The following is a 23,607-nucleotide window of genomic DNA, read 5'->3' as shown; positions in this document are numbered from 1 at the left end:
GGTTCTGGTCACGGTGTAGTGTTGAAAAGGAAAAGCGGAGGGTCGCCCGTGCTCCAGATTTGGGGTCAGAGGCGATCCTTTGGGAAACAAGGTTTGGGGTTAGCAACGGCAGCGGAGGCCGCTCTCAGGTACCGCCGCCGCCTCATTAGCGTGCGTTCATTAGCGTGCGTTCATTAGCGTGCGTTCATTAGCGTGCGTTCATTAGCGTGCGTTCATTAGCGTGCGTTCATTAGCGTGCGTTCGTTACCGGCCGGCTGTTTTGCATACCCAGGGTGCACCGCGGCAGCACGGCACCGCCACGGCTCCGCTTTCCGCCGCCGCGGCCGCAACCGGAGGCGGGTCCGAGCTATTGGGCTCTGTGGAGCTCGTTCCCCGCGGCGGGGCTGGGCCGGGGGCGGCGTAGCCGGGAGGGCTGGGTTCTGTCGCCGTGACTGCGGGGCGTGGGGCGGGCGGGCGGTGTGATGGGAGTGAAGAGACACGTACTCCGGTTTCTCTTCAGATCGCATAAATCTTTCGCCTTTTACTAAAGATTTCCGTGGAGAGGAACAAGCACGAGTGTCGATTAATTTTTTTGAGGCTCCATTTCAGTGGAGCTACTTTTTCATTTGTCAAAAACAGAATGGTGTTCGCATAGTTAATAACACTGCTGCGTGTGGACTGGTCACACTTCGGGGTGACTGCTGGCGTCTCTTGCCTGTGGGGCTCTCCTGGTGACAGGCATGTGCTTAAGTCCCTGCTTTTCTCCACAAACGCATCCAAAGCGTGATCCCCGGTGCTGACAGCAGCTCTCTTCTCCTCCAGCCATCCAGCTGCTGAAGACCCTCATGGCCCACAAGATCCGGACCGCCCTGCTAGAAGGCCTGGTTGCATTGCTGACGCCACCCAGGCAGGAAGCATTTGCCGGCTGCATTGACACTGACAAAGGTAAAAGAGTTGACCAAGAATACACAGCAGGCCTGCAAGGGCAACCAGGGGGTGTTTCTCCCAAGGTCCCCCATCTCCTGCAGGGCTCAGCCATCGTGCTGATTTGCAAGGGAGGAGGTGCAGGGGGCTGCCCCTTGAGGCGAGGGGCACAGCAGCAAGAGCTGCCCTGGTCAAGGCAGTGCTTACTTGCAGCACTAATGCTGGTGTGCATGTCTCCAGAGACCCGCCGAGATCTGCTGTCTGCTGTGTGATGACGATGAACAGTCCCAGCCCCAGGTGCTTCCTCCCTGACTTAGCACAGCAGGCTGCAGTGGCCCATGCTCTGTGAGCTGTGCCTGCGCTGCTGTGAGCATCATTCATACAGGTTGTTGCACTGTACTATGTACAATACATAGCCACAGGATTTCCCTAAGGTGTATTTCCCGAAAAAAACAGCATCCTCCTTTTATGCTAACAGTGTAACTCCACCTCCACTCCCTTCTTACATCTTAGAAGTGTTTCAAAGCATCATTCTCACTTTCCTCATTTTCCAAATGCAGACCCCACCTCTCTTTGCCCGAGGAAACCCGTGCTGGTGTATATTCAGCAGGCAGCTGCTGCAAAAGCCGTTGGGTAAGAAACTCTGGAGCAAAATGCACAGGAGCATAAAAGAGGCCTTAGAGTACAGTGGCTTCTTTTGGGTAGGAAAGGACTGGGATGTGTTCCTCCCAGGGACTGTTCACCCACCCACCTCTGGCACTGCTCTCTGGCTGGGCACTCCAGCTCTGGTGAGTATCCAGTACTCGGCTGTGCAGAGATGGGATGTGTTCAAGAACGAGGCAGGGTCTCTGCCTTGCAGATCACAGTGCTCAGACCTCAGACAACTGACACTGGAGCTGGCTTGAAGTTTTATTTACAGGGAGCTGTGGAATCCCGTCTGCTCTGGCCCTGCGTGCTGTCACAGTGTCCCCTTTATGGCTGGGCCTGGGAGCAGTGTTTGTGACCTGCCATAGTGCAGGGCTGAAGGGTGCTGTGTTGTTCAAGGCCACTGTGTTCTCCACACAAGGAGCCACAGCAAGCAGTGAAACACCCTTGTTTAACATAAGCCACCCAACAGGAGAGTCTAGTGCCTATAATTGACTGCAGAATCCTTAATTAAATGCAGCCATTTGTGCTAGTATGAATTTCCTGCAGTGTCCACAAGATAGTGCTATGAGAACACTTTTCCTGCAAAAGCAGCCGACAGAACACCCTTGGTGGGTAAGGAGCCATACTGGAGTGTCTTCCTCACGGAAGTAATGGTGGTAAAGTCCTGGGTTCTTTATGATCATACGAGAACCTTGCTAGACTTCAACACACACCAGGAAGGTCCTGGTAATCATTAATCAATTGTTTATCAGCAAGCCCACTTGTTAAATAATTGCTAATCCATACACAACCAAACATTTATTGTTTAAGATTCTTCTGTCTGTCGGTGCCACTAGGGCAGGAACACATCATTTTCTACTGGGGTCGCACCGAGAGGCCCATCCTCAATTTGATTTGAGCTTCTTTCCCCATGCAGAGTAGGGACTGATCACCTATCTCATTGCAGTGAATTAGCCAAGGAGTCAGCAGAAGTTGCTAATGAGCTGATCCAGCTGCGAGTGGTACATGGCCTGATGGTTGCTGCAGGAAACCTGGACCATATGGCCAGCCAGAGACATGCCAGCATCTCCCTGCAGGTGAGTATGGTGGTACATGGAGGTGGACATTGTAGCACAGGGTCTGCTCCCAAAGCACCTGAGCAGAAAGGCTCCCTACACTGTGGGGATTTTGCTAAACACAGCACACACAGGCTTATTCACAAGAGCAGGAGCGACACTTCTTTCTGGAAAGATCTGTCTTTTTCCCCTGTCTGCCTCCCTCCTGCCACCCACCACGAATATATTCCTGGGAAGCCAATGTTGGCCCTCACACCTCTATTCTAGCCCCAGACTTGCTGTGAGCAGCAAGCACGGACAGAGCTAAGGGGCTAACCAAGACAATTTGCGTGGAGCAAGACACTAGCACAGAATTATAAACAGGCTATTTGTCCTGCTGGTGCTGGGTAAAGCATTTTGGCCTGTGTCAGCACAGCTCTGCCTATATAATAGCCATAGGGAAGTACCATGCTGTCAGTAGAGTGATGTCCAAGAACCAGGCTGCTCAGGGGCAAAAATGGTTTACAAATGTACCTAGTAATGCAGAGGGTCAGGGCCCACTTCCTGAGAGCAGGCACCAACCACAGAGCAGGTGAACTCCCTGGCAACTACTGCACTGAAACACCCTCCCTCCTCTTGTCAATGGAAGTGGGAACTGGTGCTATGGGAGGGCAGGGAGGAGCAAGGTAAGGTTTGAGCAGAGACCCACAAGTTCCTTCGCTGTGTTCATGAAGTGCCACCAGTAGCACCAGTGTGCAAAGAGGTGGCCCAGCGACTTACTGGTGAGTGACACAGGTTATCTAGAGCCACACCATCCACGCAGCTCTACCCTATAGATGCACACTCACACACCTTCTCCCTTGACACCAACTCTCTGTTCTGTTGCAGTATTTTGTCCACACATTTCCCTTTGTGGAGGAGGGTGTGAAGAAGGCACTAGGACACACACTGTTCCAGCAGTTTATGGTAAACATGCCTCCCTTATGGGGTTTAAGTGGCCCTAGGACCTTGGACTGTTTTGCAGGGCTGTAGGGACAGGATTTCTCTTCACAAGAAATCCAGTCTTGGATGAGAGCCCAGAAATAAACCAAGCCACCCTTTGGGAAGTGTTCACCTTCGGTCTCAGTGTTCAGGAATATAATTGCTCTGACTTGACCCTGAGACAGCACAAGGAGAGACTTCAGACTACTGCTTCTTCTGAGACAGAGGGAACTTGCTGTCGGAAGTGTGACCTCAAGGGTCAGTGAGGCAAGAAGTGACTTGAGCTCCTCCAAACCCAGTCCCTCCTTACTCTAGCTCCTGGGGTAGACATACAGCATAGTGAGCAATGTTGAGTCCAGGAAGAGGAGGTGGAACAACCAAGGGGTAATATTTTGTTCTTTGTACCCAGGCCCACCCTTACTCACCCCAAGACACCACTGGGCAAGGCTGGATAATCCAAGTGGATCCCCATCTGAAGTGGAGCAGGAGTGCCTTGCTTTAGTCCAAACTCAATAAGGCATAACAGACCTTTTATTTACATGTGCCATCTTAATGCAACAGAGGCAGAGCTCAGGTACAAGTCAGCTTTAACAGTTCAGAGGCCCTTAAAATGCTCAGCCCTACACTGCTTCCAGTATCTAAACTGCTCAGGGGGAGGATCCTGTCTGGGTTGAAGCATTCCTTCCCTAGCTGCTTGTCAGTGATGCTTTTCCACATCCCACTAACACCATAACTCCTTTATTGCCTTTTCAGGACAGTGCTGAGACCTGGTACACAAAAATAAATCCATTCCAGGCTAAGGAACTGGCCTGCAATACAGTAGACATCCCTGGAGACATGACAAGGATGCAGCCCACAGGTGGGTGCAGACCCAAGGGTGCAGTCACTAAATTACACCATTTCATACCTTGTTTTCAGGGGTAAAAGGCAGTTCAGAAAGCAGGAGAGCAAGGCAGGGGGGTTGGGTAGGGAAAGAGGGAGTAATGGTAGAAAGATCCCTTTGTAATCTGGTGTTTATATAGCTGCATCCTGTGCTGCTGGACCCCGAGCTTGCAGGGCTGTTTTATCCTTTCAGAGATAAACCTTGGGGGAAGCTGAATAAACAGGAAACAGAGGGCAGCAGCACATGCCTCTTCCCAGAGGACAGGTTGTGTGGGGCCACTTAGACCCAGGCTGCACACAACAGCCATGGCAGCACCTTGCTGCATCTCAGCTAGTGTCAGCTTTGCCCTTCTGCCCTCAAATACAGATTGCAGTTGTCTCTGAACATGTGTATTTTGTATGGCATGTTAGCTATGGAAAATATGTGGAAAAGGAAGCAAAGTAAGATCCTGGGGCTGTCTTTTCCAGTGGTACAAGGGAGTCTCACTTGATGCCATAAGAACTGGGCCATTCACTACACGCTCAGCTGCAGGACAAGTACCCTCAAACCTAGCTTCCCCTTGCTAGGCAAGTTCTACCCAGCAGGATCTCAAAATTAAGAGAAAATTTATTGAATTATTTTAAACATTATAATAAACTTCATTGAAGAAATCAGCCTCTCTCTATAACACCAGTCAGTCCAAAAATCAACAAGAAATATATTTTATAAGATAGAAGATAATTAAATCCAGGAACATTTATTTATCAAGCAAACTTCTTAAAATACTGATTTTTTCCAAGTACATATAGCCCATTTTCTTTCTGGAAAAGCCAGACTTGGAACAGTTTTGCAATACTTCAAGCACATCTTGAAAAGTTATATATACACTAGAAAAACTATACAAATAAGTAATTCTAGTAGAAGAGACCATTGCCACTAGCAAAGGTCCAGATGCTAGACACATCTGGCAGACTCTCTGCACCCCCCTCCCCAAGCCTTGCAGGGGATGTTTCTAGCACTGAGTTCCCTGATACCAGGCCATGAAGAGAGGCAGGCTGCTCTGTTCACTGCCCTCAGGCACACATGACACACCAACATTCTACCACATTTAAAACAGGATTTACACAAACCACCAAACATGCAAGACATACAGAAGTCTGCTTGTGAACCAGGTTTTGCTGTATTTACTAAGGCCTCTGCCGGCTCATCTGCTTGCTGGCTTGCTCCTCCAGTTGCATGGCAGCCACCAGGGCATCAAAAGTTTCTGTAAAGCAAGACAGGAGTGATAAGGACTGACCTGGAAGCAGAATTCCCCAGCCCAGCTGTTCTCTCAGCAGGGGCCACAAATGGAAGTGAACTAAGCAAGAACTGCTCAGCCAACATCAAATTCTGCCTGGTCCCACAAAGTTCTTCAGCTGTACCTGTTCATTTTTGCTTCACAGTTTCAAGCCTGCAGTTTGCAGTTCAAACTAGATGCCACTCATCCAAGCACCACACAGGGCCAGGTTTCCCCAGCCTATAAGGCATAGAGGGTAGTGGGACATTCACTCTTGTTGCCTTGTCACCGCTTCCCCCGTGGTGAATGGAGGGGAAAAAGCTCTTGGGCTGCATTTGAGATAGGACAGTCAGGGGTATTTAAAAGAATTTCACTACTTCTTCAGGTTAACAGTTCACTTTGATGCCACAATTTTCAGCCTCACTTTGAAAAAAATTAAAAGATAATTTAAAAAAAAAAATGCAAAACACACCTCTCACAGCCCTGTTTTTGAGGCAAAGACCATGCTAACTGTAATGGCTCAAGTGGCATTGAAGCAGTGCTGAAAAGTAGCAGTCAGCAGTGTAGCTTCACCTGGCCTAGTCAGGCAATCTGCATACCCAACACTGTTGCCATGTCTCAGCCAAGTTCCTTGTATCTGCCTTGCTGCCTCTCTACCACTGCTCAACCAGCACGGCCCAAAGGCAGGCAGTGCTCAGGAAAAGGCAGCTGACATCCTCCTGCAAAGAGCTGCAAAGTCTCCACACTGGGTCAGAACTGAACAGCTGGAGGGAATCTGTTACATGTTTTGTAATGCCCTATGCTAAGGCAAAGGCACACCAAATGCAGGTGCTGGCAGACACGGCATCTCAGTCTATGCCCGGCAAATGCTTTTTATGAAGTAGATGGGTATGGATATCCATGAAAAACAGGAGTGGAAACAGCAGACATACCCCTAGGAATCCCTACAACATGGCATTTGGATGTATTTCTCAAATTCTGGTTTTTAGCCAAGGCAAAAGGTAAACGATATAACAAAGTAGCCAAACAGATTTCAGCTCATCTGTTCTCAGTGGATACTACATTCTGCTCAAGGGAAGGCAGTTTTTTATAGCAGTGGAAGTTACTAGCCAAAATTTTACTTTGGAAAGTACAGACAATAGGACATTTCAGATCTGTCCCTATGATCACTTAGGAAAGTGATCTGAATTGTAAGCTATACAGCTTTTTTTTGAGCACTGGGTGCTCAAACCCCCACACGTATGCTGGTATTACTGTCAGGTCTTAGAGAAAACATTAGTGACAGTGCTAGTCAGACAGGCACTAACCTACCTTTGACACTGAGGAAGTTTCTTGAACCCTCCTCTAAAAAGTACTTAGTTCTGCTCACAAAGGTCTCAAGATTGTAGTCTGGTTGCTCCGTGATTCCCAAGAGGTAGTCAAGTTCAGTTACTGTTCTCTATAATTAGAAGGGTAACAGTAGTGAGAAATTCCTTTCTGGAAAATAAATTTCTTTCTTCAAAGCTGTCACATCAATCAAGGTAGCTGAGCTTCTACAGACCAGTACCAGCCAGTGCTCATTAGCAGCAAGTAGAGGTTGCTGGCTCAAGGGGAAGGGGGACCAGCTTGCCACAAGCACTTAAATGCCCCAGTTCAACCAGTTGGGCTGGAACCACAGGAAAAAGCAGTGAGGAAGTAGTACCACTGTAGAACATCTTGCATTCCAGCCCACAGCCTACCCAGCAGCACTTGGCTCAGACAAACAAGCTGCTATCAACATGTAGAAGGCAGCTTGTGCTGGACTTGCCTCTTCCACATACCTGTCTCATTTCTCTAAGCTGTTCCACAATCTTCTCCTCCCGTTCACTAATTTGAGTCATAGCCTCACGATAATTGAACAAGTGGGGAGAGATATCTTCCTCCTCATCCTTGGAGAGCTGCAAGAAATAGCCCAAGTAAGAACAGCAACTCATTCCCAGCTTCAAGATCTGTTCAGCCCACTGCACACACGTACACTGTATTGAAGACCTGAGCCTTCTCCACTCATCCCTGTTTCCTCGATCTCCATCTGATTCTGTGTTTCTCCACCTCCATTATGAGGGCTGAGCTCTTTCACTCTGCAACAAGAAGATTTGTTACTCAGACTCTTCTTCTAGTACTTTCTGGACCATAGCATCACAAAGCAGCTATGGCAATCAGTGCTCAGCAAGAAACATTTGGTTGCACTTTAAAAAGTTGCACATGATCACCCTAGAGTGCTGTGGGTGGGAAAGCTGAGAGGTATTTGTCTCCATGCCCAATTTAGGACCTCTCTGGAGAGATAAGTTCAAGTATACAATGCTAATTGCCAGCAACACCTTTCACAGAAGATATCTTCCACATTTCAGCTTAGTCTGTCATGACCAACTAAGAGAAATTAGTATAGAAAGAAAAGGAATAAGCTTGATTTTTTTTTCCAGAGACCCATTGTGCCAAAACAGGTCTATAATAAGGATAAAAGTCATGGCTGATGACATGTCGCTAGAGTTAGATGTCAGACACCAGCTGGGCATTTAATTCCTGTTACCAGTGTCAGCTTCATATTTACAGTGTTTCAGCCTAATACCCCCTTTCTTATAGCTTGAACTTGCATTGTGCACTGGCTAAGAACCCAGTGGGCCCAACTCAAGACTAGAATCTTACTGAACCACACTAAGTCAGATGTTGTGCTTTGTCCTGTACTTTCAGGTGAGCAGGAGTGACCTTCCACCAGAACTCGAAAAAGCAACTTCAATCTAGAACCAAATCTCAGAATCTGTCAAGATTCAGTGTTCCTGAATGCTTACAACAAGAATTATCATACATCCTTTCAAAGAACGGAACACTTTCCAGGAAGAAACCAAGCAGCCTTTTGTGAGCTAAAGGAAAGCTACCAAGCCTGAAATGTGCAAGTGTCATCTTGTTAACACAGGACAAAATTGTTAATTTTCTTTTTACTTGTCACCTCACTGGATCAGTACAGAGACACATAAAGCAGGGGCTGGGAGGGACTCACTGCTCTCTCAGAGGGCTTCCAGGGTACAGCAACACCCCAGTGAAACATGGGGCTCAGTCCCTGCAAATGTACCTTGCCCTGCAGGTACCCAAGGTCAACCACAGCCCCCTCAAAACACTCCCACCATCTGCTTAGTGACATTTGAGTTCTCCAGGTCCTTCAGATTTCACCCAAGGTCTCCCAGGTGCCACACACTTTTAGTTCATATCAGAATCCATCAAGAACAAGTCTTTTGTGCCGTTGCGGGGCCGTGTCAGGGATACGCTCAGCACACCACTTACAGATATGACCCAAAGTACTACAAAAAGTAAAGGGTATGGAGGTAACAATTCAGGACAGGGTTAACTGCCTATAAAAAACAGGGCAGTCTGTAGTCTGGCATGGGAGACTCCCCTGAGGAGGAGACAGTCATGCTTTAATACAATTTCTGTTATGTCTGACAGAGAGAACACCTAGGTTCGTTTCATAAGAGCTTTAAAATAATTTGCTCCTAAAAAACAACCTCCAAATTGCCACTACAGACAATGACAACAAGAGAACTTTTGGTCAGAATAAAGGCAGCCAAAACACCTCCTGCAACATAAATAGAATGCCCAGGTCAGAAAGGCCATTACCTGTCAGCGTATCTCAGTGTGTTTAAGGTGTACTCGCATGAACTCATGCCTGGAGAAATCATTGCTATCTGCAAACAGAACAGAAGACCTCAGTGACTCCCACATCTGACTTTTGCTCATGTTAATGGTCCTACAGATCTCGCCAGGCAGCTGGGGCAAAGGATCAGAGTTGAGACATTCTGTCAAGTCTATTTTTCTCTACAGCTTCTGTTGGACAGCCCAGTGGCCATATATCCAGCTTTCCACTGACTTTATGTACACCCACTATGCTGCACCCTCCTCAGGAAGCAAAGTCCTTTGGGAGCACGCCAGGCTCTACTGCAGGTTCACTGTATGAAAGTGACTTTTCCAGCCCTGCTCCTGCTGGGGCTGGGCAAAGATCACAGGTTCTGACCTCTGTCACCAGGAGTGGGCAGAGGAGGAAAGCTGTATAACTATTTTGCAGAGAACTGAAGCTTTCTGACTTCAAAGTCCCCTCACTCTAGAGGAAGAACATGCAGCTGTTTAGTCAAATTGCAGAGCACATAACCAGCATGTGCTTGTGCCATGTGTATACTCACCATACAGGTTCTTGAGTTTATTCCTATGAATGAGTCTCTTAACACCTGGGTCAGCTTGCTCTCCCGGAAAGGGGTATGGGATTTGTTCTGCCCTAAAGCCCGAATACATTCCTGAGGAAAGACAAGTCCTGTGAATGTAATATCTGCATTTTTTCATCAACCAGCAATTGCTGGTAACTGCAGAGGCTAGAGAATGGTAATCTCTATTGATCTGCAAGTCTCATAGCCTTTTAAATATACTCCAGTTATTTTACTGTTACAGGACAGCTGCTATATCTGTCACATGTAAAAACAAAAAAACAAAAAAACCAACCGGAATGACACTTTAAATGGCTGTACCAGTGCCTGGCCTCACAAGACAGCACTGCTTTCCTGGAAACATTCTAAGTGGATACATACACGATTTGCAGGGTTGTTATCATACTAAACTAGGATCTGTTTGGCTGTTCTTTTTCCTTATACTGGAAATAAACAAAAGAGATAACCCTGAAGTTGAACAGAATCCATGTGTTTATGAACACTGCTCCTGGGGCTATAGCTCACCTTCAAAGCTAGCAAGCTCTTATTGATTTCTGCACCTTCCATTCGTGTCTGCCGATCAGCACTAGATGTGTCTGCACCCCTCTCATTTCCTGCCAGATCCACAAAGGAGAATTTGCCAAGCTGTTTTCCTCTTCGGCGTAGTAGGATTTGGAAGCAGGCATGTGACCGTGAAGAACAAGCGTTTGCAAAAGTCTGCCCAGATGTCCTAGAGCAAAGATGCAAACAGGAGTTAGAACCGTGATCACAGAAGATGCAACAGGTACCAACAGTGCCAGACAAGACCTGCAGCCATTCAATTAAGTTGCTTAACCTCCCAGGTTTTATCTCACACATCAGTACCTCAAGTCCGCATGAATTATAGAATTACCTCTGATATACGAGCACAGGACTGCTGTGAGAAACTGAACCTGGGACAACTGTGAGTTGTTGAGACTTAAGGCTATTTAAACTGCCTGGCTCAATTCAGCCTATGCTGGAGCACCTTTCCAATGGCTAATGCCTTACACATTATTTGGAGCCAGGAGACACACCTTCAGCATTGCATCTCCCCACCTCATAGCAGGCCACATGTCATTCTCCTAATGAATCTGCCATTACACAGTAAGCTCAGCCAAGCTCCCACTAAACAGGAGTAGCTGTGCTATCAGGTTACAATTGTAGTAAATCCTCTTCTCCAGCCAAGCTGTTTTGGCGCTTTATCTCTGCTGTGCAACTGCACCTGCCCCATCACTGCAAAACAGATTGGAGTCTTGTAAAAACCTCCCTGTGATCTTCACCATCATTGATTCCCTGAGGAGGCTGGCAGGTTCTCTGTCCCACCTGTGTCCCTTCTGCTGGGTGAAAGGGAAGGAGGTTGTCCTGAAGTGAGGCAGAAGTCTGAAATGTTAAACAGTTTTTGGTTGAATTGTCAACCAAAAAGCATGCACAGCAGAGTGCTGAATGAGCTTTCAGGATGTGCATATACTGCATATGCAGTATAATACAGAAGCCAAGGAGTTCTCATTTGCCTACTAATGTTTTCACAGCAGTTGCAACTTAACTGAGACAGGTAAGACTTGGTAATACAGATTTTGGCTCCTAATTAAAGGCACCACTACAATGGTGGAGTTGCCCTGACCACAGCCTTCCTGTTAGCACAATGAGCCAAGCCTACAGCTGTCCCTTAGCACCTGCTCTCAAGGGTTCTTCAGACAAGATCCCCAAAAGACATGCAGTATTTTTGTTGCCATTGGAGTAGCTCATCTGGCCTGCAGTTAAGACAAGGAATTTTTGCAAACTGTAGGTTGATGTCAGCTGCTCTTCATTGATCTTACAAGCCCACAGGGAGCTACTTGTGCTCCTGTAAACTATCGGATCCTTCTAGAAAGCAGCTAGACTGTTCAGTTTAGCTGTGGCACCAGGGCAGCCATCTCTTCATGTGAATACTTGCCCTCTTCTCAAATTACCTAAGGACATGGGAACCATGAATCCTGACCTCTATGGAAGGCAGGCTAAACCCATCCCCACCAGCCCTTTATTCCATAACCACCCTCTTGTTTTCATGCAGAGGTTCTGCTCAGTGCCTGCATATTACTGGGAACAAGCAGCTCCCATTTAAGTCTCAAAGCACCAGCTACAGACACTACAACAACAGGACATGGCTCTTCGTATTGGGTTTAAGGCACCAAACCTGCAGGCACTGCCCATCTCGATCATTCTGATGACATCCTCAGCAGAGCTGACTTTTTTCTCTTGGAGACCAACCACCTGGACCTGCTGCTTGCCATCCTCCAGGACTCGAAGCTTTGCCTTCTTATTCAAGAGGTCAAACACCTATATTCAGGCAACAAGATCAAGGTAAATCTGAACAAAATCTACTTGTATTTGGCACTGTATTTATAGAAAGCTATACACAGAAACAGCACCATTAACATACCCTTCCAATTCAATTGCAAACACACCAAGAACAATAGGCTATCTAGAACTACAAAAAACAGTAGGTTTTACACAGGTACTTGTGAAACGTTCAGCCAAAGAGGTCAGGTCAATATTTAAAAAACAGTCTTACCTTTCCATTGTATATTTCAAAGAAAGTCACATAGACTTCCAGGTTCTGATTCCTGTACTTGGGTTGGTTTAGAAGAAGGAAGACATCTTGTGCTGGTGAAGAAAGGCAGGAGTTCAGTTTTAGTTGCTGCTTGATCTACTTTCAAATATTGCTTAGCCATAAGGCAGCATCTAGCAGCTGGATGACAGTCAGCTAAACAAATGCTAGTGGAACAATTAGTGCTGTGCTACCATCTGGAAAAGAGTTTCAGCAGCATTCTCATCCAGGGACTGGAAACATGGGGATTCAGAGGTTTCTACCACTGATGTCACCTGCAGACAGCAATCCTGACTGATCTGAGGGAACACTGGGATCTGCTGTTGTTTTGGACAGGCCTGAAAAATTCACATTCGTGTTTCAAGCACTTCTTGCAGAAAGCCTGTAAAACACACATCCCTGAACATCTGCATTGCTGCTCTTTGGAGACCATATACCAGATCAGTTAACCTTTAGGCTAGATTCAGTGCAGCACCTCACAATTAGCTTCCACACACTGAAATTGAGCTGGAAAGCAAAGACTTTGCTTCAGGGCCAGTCATTACTAATTTTCAGAGACTAGCAAACAGTTGCTTCTAGTTTCAACTGCTGTGCTACACAGGTTAATTTCACAATATGCCTTTCTAAAGGGAAGGTAGAAGAGGCCAGAGTTCACAAGGCTTTGTGGGCATTATATCAATGAGGGGCTTCTAAACACCTGTCTGCTGAAGTCATTTTATATGCACCAGGGTTTTTTTGCATCTAATGCGTACAGGAAGAAATAACATTCATATGCTTTCTGTATACAAGCTTTATATTAGAAATAGCTATGGTTGTGTTACATTCAAGTCAGGTATTTCCAAGCAGCATCCTTAGTTTGAGACAAAAGCAAATCAGAAGAATCACAGGTAAATGGTTCAGCCCAGCAAATGCCAAATTACTAAATACATCATCTCTTTGCCTCAAAACCAAGTGACTTTTAGTGAGTTAAGTGTGGATCTAGAAATGTACAGACTGGGAATAAACTATTTTGTACCTTCTGCAAACACGGGTATTTATTATTGAAAACACAAATACCTTATGTATCTTTCATTGGAAACATTTTAAATAACCATACAAAACCAGATCTTATCTATTTAAGAAAAACAAGCATTACTTTGATTTTCCTATCTACAGAAAAATCAACTTACATGCAAAAGCATATATGCCCTTTGAGGCATTCTGTGCCCTCCCAGAGAAGTCTCCACCCATAGTCTGTGAAAAGAAAAGAGGTAAGGTGTGGTACAAACAAGTCAGGCTACCTGATTTTAGTCCTAAGAACATACTAGGAAATTACTATATATATATATATGTGCTCCAATGTCAGCAAGATGATTAGAACAGTGCAATACAGGATAAAATGAGTTTCTGCTTCCCTATCAGTTAAGAATCTGGACTTTGCAAAGCAACAGCTGAATGCCTGCAAGGCTCTGCAGTGCAGAGTCAAAGCAGTTGTTCCTCGAAGGGGAAATGCACAGTCTTGACAGAGCAACCAAATCGCCCCACTCAGAAGAAATAGACTCATTTTTTAGGACATCAGTTGAGTAACGTTTTCACCGCAACTTCCAAAAGCTCATGTGTGATATCAAAACGCATCAAACCTCTAGGTAAGAATACCTTTAACTCCTTTGACCAAGATGCCTTTAATCTCAAAGTTTTCAGTTGGTATTATTCTGGTGACTTGCTCTACCACTTTTCTATGAAACAGAGTCAATTATTTAAAACACAATTCAAGCCCATGACACATTCTCAGTGTACCAGAGTTTAATACGCAGCACTCCAGTCTCAGGGTAGAGCTACTGGCCTTGCACTAGTTCTGCACCCTAGGATCAAGGAGGGAAAATAACTTAATTGCCTACGATTTTAGTGCCTCACAGTTGCGTTCCTGCCACGACGCTTGGATGAGCAGTTTTGTCTGCCCATTCCAGTGCAGTGGATGAAGCCTACATCAAAACTTCTGTGAAGTTCCAAACTTCCTTCTGGATTACTGGAGAGATCTACAGCTTGCTATATAGCACTAATGATAGGAGATCCTAGCCTAAAACTTGCCTCTGACACTGAAGTTAGAGCAACTGTCTGATTACTCAAACTGGCAGCCTAGCCTAGTCCAGTCTGGATCACTGTGGTTTGAGGAAAAGGCTTCCTGCAGAGCAAGACAGCAGATTCAACTCCACTATCATGCTGTGAGGGAACAGATTTTCCCACTTTCTTCCCTATAGTTTCCAGAAGAAGAAAGTTAAGGAAGAAAAAGTTGTTGAAAATCTAGAGCGGATCACCTTTGAGGCAGAAAACAGTCTTCCCATCTCTTGAAACTGTAACTGCAAGGATTGGTTAGAAAGTGAACACACTAATTTGCCCACTTCACAAACAATACCAGATCACTTAAATGTTTATGTGCAACAAGAGGCTTATTCTTATATAATCTGAAGTCTTTGGAATGCATCCAAGCTCAAAACACAGCACATACAATAGCCTTTGCCTCAGATGTAGACTAACAGCCCCACTTTGCAGACTGGAGTTTGGCAGCAACAGCCATTTGGGGCAAGGAGTAGCCCTGACTAACGCTATCGTGTCAGGGCATCACAAGTCTTCAAAGAGGCAGCTGTGGGGTGGGGGTCTTCCTACAATTTTCTTCACAGCCCCCCAAATAGGTAAAACTACAGAAAAATAATAGTTAAACACTATAGAAAAACAGGATTAACAACTGACAAAGTATTAGCTTGAAGACAGTAAAACCAAGATCCAAACTCCTTATACAATCCTACGCATTATCAAGATCAAGGAGCGATAAGTACTGTAGATAAAGCCAGAAAATTTGAAGCCTTGGAGAAACTTACATGTGTCTTGCCACTGCCTGTCTGGCCATACGCAAAGCATGTCGCCTTGCCACCCTCAAAGATGGTCTCTACAAGAGGTCTAGCAGTGAACCTGGATATTCAGAAAGTAAAAGACAGTTAAGGCAAGGATTTCACACCCTGCTTCATCAATTTTTCTTAAAAAAAAAATGGGGGGCACAAATAAGAGCAAATCCTTCAGAAACCAGCAAGGCTATACCAGAATTAAGCTTTAGACTTTTCAGTTCTTTGGTTTCCTTCAAAAAGAATCTTAATATTTCTTTCAGGTAGCAGTTTCTTTAAGCCAGGATGCCATCTAGCTATAGCTGCTTTATCTTGAAAGTCACTCCCAAAGAGAAGCAAGCATTACCTGTACACCATCTCATTAGAAGAGAATTCATCAAATGAAAAGTCGAATCTAAATGCTTGGGTGTCAAGGTATTTTGTGAGGTCCACTTTCTGCTTCGGCTCATGCATCAGCAGTACACACTTGCTCGGAATAGTAATCACATCACATTCCTTTCTCAGAAGTTCTGTTGACAGAAAAGACCCTCAGTTTTAACGAGAGTAAGCAATGTCAAACTGCTCCAAGACAGATGTGCTTTGTCAGTACACTCACCTTGTTTATTGAGAGGGCGCTTCCTCACACAGACACAAATCCTATGTTCTTCTGTCTAAAAGAAAAGTAACAAGTAATAATTGTTTCTCAATTACACCCACACCTTCTTAGTGTAACAAAGACCCAATGCTCCCTCACATCTTTTCTATATGCTGATCAGAGTTGCCTCTGATACTGATCAGACCCAGCTCACACAGGGATGTAAACCTTAATGTCTATTCAGTGCAAAATAAATGCTACAAACAATCAACCTTTCCAAAGTATGCTCCAACATATCAGATGGAAATGCTGCTGTGCTGCAGGAAGTGTCCCATATATTTTGGGTCAGAATTAGTGATGAGTTCGGTCCTTGGCCAGGTTTCCAGCAAAATCTGCAATATCAGTTTTGCAGCTACAATCACATCCAGGTAAATTATTCTTTTAACTTATCCTATATGTATTTTTTGACCCACAGTTCTTTACTTCTACAGTGAGTTTAGTGTTTATGCAGCACAGCTACATATCAGTTGAGTTTGGGAAAGCAAGTATCCCATCAGTTGAGGCAGAAATCAGATGACAACCTCTTCTGTCACGCAGCGATACAGACAAGCAGCTGGCCCTCACCCCCATGGGATGCAGGCACACAATCCACCTTGTGTTCTAACCTAGTTCCTGGTTTGAACTTAAATGCTGTCATTTTTCACTGACCATAACAAGGCTTTTGCTTGTTCTCAGGTATTAATCAATGCTTCCTCCATAATTGCTGAAGTTCTCAACCAAGCCTGTTTATTCTAGTTTTTGACATCTACATTTGGCCCTCCACTTTTTGACGTAGTTTAAAATGACTTAATGCATGGCTTACATAAAATAACACTTTCTGTCACAGGACAATATTCTGCTTTAACTTATACCTAATACCTACAACAGGCTAAGCAGCTATGTAACAGGCTTCCATTCAGAAGCTCTGAAAAATAGATGTTGCCACACAAATCACTGCATGATAATTGTCAAAGCACAAGCTCTTTACTAGTGACACATGCAAAGTAATGCAAGGCATCTCAGCCCTAATTAGGGGAGGCAAATGACCTCACAAATAACCAGGTGCCTCAAGACCACAATGTGCTCAGAGGATTTCCAAGGTGCAGTGATGCACTAAATCACTCATATGCTAAAATCTTCAGTTCAACAGAAAGATCTGTCTACAGGCTGCAGTTAGTAGCCTCAGTATCTACTTACTGGGTCAGTTATAGACATTGGCTGGTAGTTTAAAGTTTCTCTGAATTCCTTGATCATCCGTGCAAACTCCCAGTTAGGACAGCTGCTGTCAAACTCCTGCATGGAAAAACCATGGACATGAAGGTAATTAACATGTTACAGCAAAAAAGCTCCAGAGCACACTAAACAATCAGTCGTACATAATTACAAATGAATATTTCACTTAAAAGCTACAAGATTTGGTACTTGCTTAAACTAGACTCAACCCATCCTTATGTACAGCTTTGTAAGAACAAAGCCTGTCCAAGATGTTCTAGTTTCAACTGTTGTGATTCACTATCCTATAGTATTTCCCTTTACTGGTGTACTGCAGAGTACTCCACCTGTGCACGTTTTGTCCTGTTTTCACTAATTTGGGCTCTCTTTTCTTCTCTCTTGTTTTTAATTTTCTCCATCTCTTTCACAGTGTTAGTTCTTCTTCGAACTAGATAAAACAAAAACATTTCCTTTTATTAGATTTTTATAGTGGGTTTTAAGCAAATACATCAGCTTTTCCAGAATAACATACACAGGAAAATCTTCAGAAGGATGGTCATTAATTTTGCTGTGCTTCTTTCCCAAACCAGATCTACCTAGCACAGAAACTGCCTCGCAAGCCTCATTACCACTCTAAAGTAAAGGCAACATTTCTGAGAAGATACTGCTATAACAGAATTATGCATTTGTAATAAAAAATACTCGAGATATTCAGTCTCGCTGCCAAAGCCACCGTTTCAAAGCTTTTGTCTCGGAGTGATGCATTGCTGACTGCTGAGTCAATTCTTACCCACTGCTCCCAGGTACCTGGGCTCACTGTAGCAGCAGGCAGATGATCCTCTGTATTTCCGTTTACATTTGGCAGTAAGGCTTCTGGAGCACAGCTCAGCCTGTTAGTCTTTGCTCGGCCAGCTGCAGGAAGAAGCCAGACCAAACCCAATAATTAGAGCCCAAAGATCAAGATTAATTATGTAATTTGTAAAGCCCCACAGACCACATTCCTCAACTCTGCTTCTGGCTCAGGAGACAGAACTAGCTAAAAACTGTGGTAAGCGTGCAAACAATCTTTTAAATTCTCCGCCAATCACTACATTTTATTCAAAGCTACAAATCAAGGCCACACCAACTAGACAAGAATTAAGAATCGAGCATCTGGTTTCGATGTCTTTGCAGAATTTAATACACCTGGCATGCCCTCAACTATTCATAGAGTAAGTCTGGTAAAGAAAAATAACTACAATTTCATAATTCAAGTAAGCTCAAGTTCTTGTTTTACTCAACCAGCATAGCTAAAAGTACTACTAGTTACAAAGCACATTGTCAGCAGCATTAAGGCACTTCTCTTCCTACTCTAGCCCTGTGAATACCGCTTTGTGCCTTTAAGCAGATACCACATCCACCCACAGAACCGCAGCTCTGGTTAACAAAGCACATCATTGTTCAACAACATTGTTTCCAGGGTCCTTTGAGAACCCCTTCAGGTAGGAGCCCTCAATATCTACCTAGTGGCAGACCTCTAGTTGTCTCTTATTTTGCATAGGAAGGGGTAGAGATCGCTCCTCCCCTGGGATTTGCAGCTTAGCTAGCGAAATGCATGCAAAGCATCTTGCTTCATAGCAAGAATTCACTGGGCTCTCTCTCAGCTCACCAGGAACTGATGAATTGTTTCTGGTTTGTATAGAAGTGCAGGGATCCACCCTCATCTCATTTTCCTGGAGGCTGCACTGTGATTCTGCGATAACACACATCCTGGTACGGCCACGCACAGCTTTGGAAACACAAATTCAAGGTCAGCATCATGCCTCAGACACTCAAGATATTTGCAAGTAAATCAAGTGCTTACAAAATACAGAACAGTGGGGAGCAAAGTTAAAAGAACAATTTCCAGATCGCTGATGCATTAGCAAAGTGCAGGACAAAGCAATGCAGGTGGGTGAAAAGTGATCATGGACTAAACCACCACAAAAACAGCAAACAGTTAATTCCAGATTTGCAGTTCCAGTGAATTTCAGATACCACTAAGAATTCACTAATGCAGCATTTCCAGAACATTAATACATAGGAAGGAGGAAGTTACAAGTCAGGGAACTGGGAGATCCTCTGAAGCTTCACACTTGCAGCACTGTGTGAATTACTGGTCTATGGTGACAGCAGAACTGCAGTTGAGCAACTGGTCATGGGCAGTGTCATGCCCATCACAGCACCTGTGCACAGTGTGTGTGGCACACACTTGATAACACTAAATTCAGTTAAGAGACTCTGCATAATCACAACAGTAAATCTTTGGAAAGGGGCCTTTTGTAGGCAGTCTCCATTGTCACATGCCAAGCTATTTCTTTCATTCATTGAGACCAAGTCCCTCACAAAGCTGCCTGAGGAAGGGACTGAAACATGCACCTCACTAGATTCGTAAAGAAAGCAAATCTGATACGAAAAAACATAGGAATCTGATTTGAAAGCTAGAACTACCTTTACCTCTAGCGTTCACAATAACTCATCCAGAATTAATCGCACCAGATCTGTTTCAGACCAAGGACAAATTTTAACTCCAGATCAAATGCCTTAGAACCACACCCGTGACATTCAGCAATCATATCTGTTAGCTCTTTACCTGGAGTCTTCTGCTCAGGTGCAGAGACATTAGGTTTCACTGCTGCAACTTTAGGAATAAAAAGAATCAGTTTAATTATACTTAGATATGGCATTTTATTCCATTTGCTTTTGTCACACATGCCCAAACCTGATCTCATCACAAACTCAGCAGCACTTGTTCTATAAATTATAGTGCTCCTGGACACGGACACCAACTGAAGAATTTGCTGCATCTAAATGGTTTTGATTCAAGTGATTCTTGTACATTAGAATATTCAGCACCCTCTAAAATTCTTACTGAATCAGAGGATGGAGGCAAGATCTGTTTCTTAATTCTGAAAGAACTGCTTCTGCTTCTCTCACTTCCCTGAATGAAGTGGAGACAGACACCTCCTGATCTTCTTTAATTTGTTTAGTCTAAAAACAAGAACCTGAAGCCAATGTTACCCTCCTAATCAGCACAGTGCAGAGTTTGCAACAGGACAGATACTGACACTCATGGGGTTTAGCTAGCTAAACCAGATAATATTTGAGGAATACTGAAAACACTGCTTCTCTCCTGTACTCTGAGCAGGTCTTCAGGGACAAGATTGTGCCAGTAGGAAAGGCAACATATTTCAGATTTGCAATTAGATTTTATACTTCAGGAAAGCCATGACCTTTGTGAGGGCATTTCTCCATCAATCAGTGACTGGATTAAAATACCTTTATTTTTCCCACTGGCCTCCAGGTCCATTAACTGACTTGTCCAGAGACAGTTATAACTTTACGCATCTTTTTACTTGCCAGTTCACAAAATTTATGGAGAGTTCTCTGGATTTGAGGAAGACTGGCATGGTCTAGTACAGAACAACTTTTGACATATTAAGCTTCTTTGGCTGCTCCTGACTCTTTGATGCCAAGGGATTTGTACTGTTGTCTTCTGGTACCAGCTTCCCTGTCTTGCATTACACACAGCAAGAGAGGTCAGACAAGCCCAGCTGTTTCATTTACAGCTCTGTTTTATGGAAAAGCACAAGTTCTGGTTAACTACGTGCTTTAAGAGAATCATTTAATTAGCAGCCTCAGCATCATGCAAGTTGTGGTGCCACTTGCAATTCTAAAATCCGAAAGAATCAACTAAAACTGAAAAGAGGCAGAAGACATGGGAGTCTTCTAACTCATGATACCTCAAGAAAAACAATTTGTTAGCAATCCCACACTGACATCTCTATCTTCTTCTGGCTTTGTTCAAAACATAATACTGACATACAGTCACTGAGCACCACACCAGCTGGCTCCTTGGCTGCCTGCTCTGAAATATCTCCAAGGACATGTTGCCTAGGGGGACTGTTTGAGGAGGAGACATGCATTTGTCACCACTATTTCTTGCCCTTTCCACTCTCATTTTGACACTTCTAGTCTTAACAACTGCCACTTGCCTTTTGTTATTTGTGGCAGTTGTGAAACTCCATACGAACTTTAAAATTCACTGCAACATTAACTGCCTAGTGACATTTAAAGCAGTATGAAGGAACAGCTACGGCAAAGCTGTAGAAAAGGGCAACACATAACAAACCTCAGCTTGAAGGAAAAGGATAGCAATGTGTTAGCAAAGTTTCTGCACTCAGGAGGCCAAACTGTTGGTATGAATCAGTGTGGTCTTTATTGGCATTGCCTGAATAAGCAGTCTTATGATGCTTATTCAGCTATAATATTACGGCTGCAACAAAAGACCACGACTGTTTCACAGGGATATAACAGACAAAAGAACATTTTCTCACCTCCCCGTGGAGCGGGAATTTTTGAAAGGGTTGTTCTACGCTTCTGTTTCTGAAAAACAGTGAATGCTGTAAATGATCAGGAATAAGCTGGAAACAGTTAGCACAGCATCTCAAGACAACACTGATACAACAAGGATTTCTGATCAAAGCCTAACTATGAGACTGAAAAGACAAGTTAGAGACCCCAAACTTTAAGACTGGATGTATTATTTATAACAAGATCTATGCTGTTGACACTTTAGTACCTTAGGAAAGACTAAATCACTTTAAAGCACTTACCTGAACAGTTATATTCTCCTGCAAAGGAAGGTTCTCTTTCACATCTGCAGCAGGTATTTCTTCTAATAACTCAGGATTTATTGTTATCACATCATCAATTTCAACCTACAAGAACAAAAGGATTTTACAGAGTGCAATATTGCTGCTACCACTTAACAGCTTTTGTTTTTAACCTTGACTTCCAGTACAAGCAAACAAACCTCACCCACTGCTTGACAAATGTTAAGTTAAAATCTCCTGGAAGGGCAAGACAGTAGTTTCTATTCCATTTCAGTAGTCTCATATGTCCAAATATGACACAAGAAATGTGCTAGTTAAGCCATTTACCCTCATCTGCCAAACACCGCACAGCTCTGCAGGTGCCATAGAGCACTTCTGAAGAGACAGGCAAAGCACATTTGGCATCAACTGCTTTAATCTCTGACTGCTAATCTTAGTAAATCTCAGCTGCTCTGTGACTTCTGTGCTAGGAGAGCATTAAGCAGTTACCTTGTGATTGAGTTTACTGAAATAAACTCCAACGAGCTGCTTAGGCTTTGGGAAATGAAGGATTCAGCGTTTAATCCACAAGTCAGTTCACCTGCATTTCCACTTGCTATTGCAAGTTATTATATTTCACCTAGGGCCAGCTCCTGCCTGACACTCCTGTGAAGTCATAATCATAATCCTGCCAGAGATTTAAGATCCAGTTTCAAAGTACCAGTCAACAGTAACTTTAACTAAATTCTAGAGTATAGGTTTCCAGAGAAATAGGTAGAACAGTGTGTTTGCTCAGTTACCAAAGGAGATTTTGTTAAGTGTCAGAATTTCAGCCACATCAACCTGAAGTGCCCCAGGCTCCATTTCCTTGCCCCTTCCCCCAAAAATCTCACACCATATGTATTTTATACTGGTGTAGAGAGTCCAGAAACCAAACTCAGCCCTCTTAACATGACACCTTGCAAGTGGCACATTGACTCTCAGGACAGCCTGAAGACCACGGTTAAAGACACAAAAAGCCGACAGGCAACTCCCCATAGCTGGGAAAACTGGGACTTCGGGGCATTCGAATTCAGCAGCCAACAGTGTAAGCGAGATGCCCAGCACGCCCTTGTTCAACCGGAGAGGTTAGGAGCCCGGTTTCGGTGCCGCTGCAGCCCCGGCGTGCCCGGCGCTCACACCGACCCCCGGCGCTGCGCCCGACACAGCGTTAAAACCGAACACGCGTCACTTTGTTTCCCGGAGGAAGCACCGGCAGCGCGGCCGCAAAGCCCGGGAGGCGGCGGAAGGGGAGCGGGACCGGGGCACGGGCAAGGGGCCGGCACTCACCTCCTTGCCCTTGACGTCGCCGCCATCGCACCACTCCACGGACACGGAGCACCGGTCCACGTTCACCGTCTTCACCGTCGCCTTCTGAATCAAGCCTAGAAGAGGCCGGCATTGAACCCCGGCCCGGCCACCGGGTGTTGCCCCGCGGCGCCGGGACCCCCACGGTACCGCCCCGCCGCTACCGAGTGGCGCTACGGGAGGCGGCGGCCGGGACCCCCGCAGACATTCCACTCCGCTCCCCTCCCCACTCCTCACCGTTACTCCGCTGGATCTTAATGACGCTGCCGGGACAGACGAGGCGGTAGACGCGGGAGTCCATGGCCCGGGCACGAGCAGCGCGGGTGGCCCCGCAGCGGCGGCCACACAACCCGGCCCGGCAGCGAACCACAGGCCCGGCCAACCGCCACCAATTTAAACCCCGCGCGCCGGCGTGCCGCGGGGCCTACC

General features: G+C 45.2%; 2 protein-coding genes and 1 non-coding gene across 10 annotated transcripts in view; 2 read left to right on the top strand and 1 right to left on the bottom strand.

Moving 5' to 3' along the window:
• ARMH1 (armadillo like helical domain containing 1) overlaps positions 1–10,390 on the top strand; it is an 18,748-nt gene extending 8,358 nt beyond the window's left edge. For 4 of the 7 annotated variants that reach the window (XM_065071569.1, XM_065071572.1, XM_065071570.1 and 1 more), the window contains 6 exons: positions 802–924; positions 1,464–1,536; positions 2,498–2,627; positions 3,474–3,551; positions 4,320–4,425; positions 8,411–9,911. In XM_065071569.1, coding sequence (XP_064927641.1) covers positions 802–924; positions 1,464–1,536; positions 2,498–2,627; positions 3,474–3,551; positions 4,320–4,425; positions 8,411–8,424 — 524 coding nt within the window. In that variant the 3' untranslated portion in view covers positions 8,425–9,911. Of the gene's footprint in view, positions 1–801; positions 925–1,463; positions 1,537–2,497; positions 2,628–3,473; positions 3,552–3,975; positions 4,132–4,319; positions 4,426–8,410 lie in introns of those variants that run through there. The other 3 variants (XM_013372215.3, XM_021285651.2, XM_065071571.1) reach the window with 3 other exon arrangements.
• Positions 480–595, top strand: LOC135580179 (U5 spliceosomal RNA). The gene has a single exon (XR_010474459.1). It is a non-coding gene; the product is annotated as a U5 spliceosomal RNA (small nuclear RNA).
• KIF2C (kinesin family member 2C) lies at positions 5,170–23,607 on the bottom strand. 2 transcript variants are annotated; one of them, XM_065071555.1, is made up of 22 exons: positions 23,416–23,607; positions 23,161–23,255; positions 21,853–21,957; positions 21,574–21,622; positions 19,830–19,877; positions 18,867–18,986; positions 18,026–18,130; positions 17,566–17,666; positions 17,204–17,299; positions 15,989–16,043; positions 15,740–15,902; positions 15,373–15,463; positions 13,687–13,750; positions 12,482–12,573; positions 12,104–12,246; positions 10,435–10,639; positions 9,892–10,002; positions 9,332–9,399; positions 7,698–7,800; positions 7,504–7,620; positions 7,016–7,142; positions 5,170–5,692 (listed from the first exon to the last, which is right to left on the bottom strand). In XM_065071555.1, exons 1-22 carry the CDS (start codon positions 23,477–23,479, stop codon positions 5,616–5,618), a joined length of 2,199 nt encoding a protein of 732 aa, XP_064927627.1. In that variant the 5' UTR covers positions 23,480–23,607; the 3' UTR covers positions 5,170–5,615. The 2 variants fall into 2 exon arrangements, with proteins under 2 accessions (XP_064927627.1, XP_064927628.1); XM_065071556.1 differs by lacking the exon at positions 19,830–19,877.

This window comes from Columba livia, chromosome 8 (genome assembly GCF_036013475.1).
Source record: "Columba livia isolate bColLiv1 breed racing homer chromosome 8, bColLiv1.pat.W.v2, whole genome shotgun sequence".
NCBI lineage: Eukaryota > Metazoa > Chordata > Aves > Columbiformes > Columbidae > Columba > Columba livia.
The sequence above is the reverse complement of the archived record's forward strand: the minus strand, read 5'-3'. Positions and strand labels throughout refer to the sequence as shown.

Excerpts from the sequence above, each read along its gene's own strand:
- KIF2C (XM_065071555.1), bottom strand. The coding sequence starts at position 23,479 with ATGGACTCCCGCGTCTACCGCCTCGTCTGTCCCGGCAGCGTCATTAAG. Across the intron at positions 16,044-17,203 it reads CAATGTCTATAACTGACCCA|ACAGAAGAACATAGGATTTG; the intron begins GTAAGTAGATAC and ends CTTTTCTTTTAG. Across the intron at positions 5,693-7,015 it reads AAACTTCCTCAGTGTCAAAG|AAACTTTTGATGCCCTGGTG; the intron begins GTAGGTTAGTGC and ends CTTGCTTTACAG.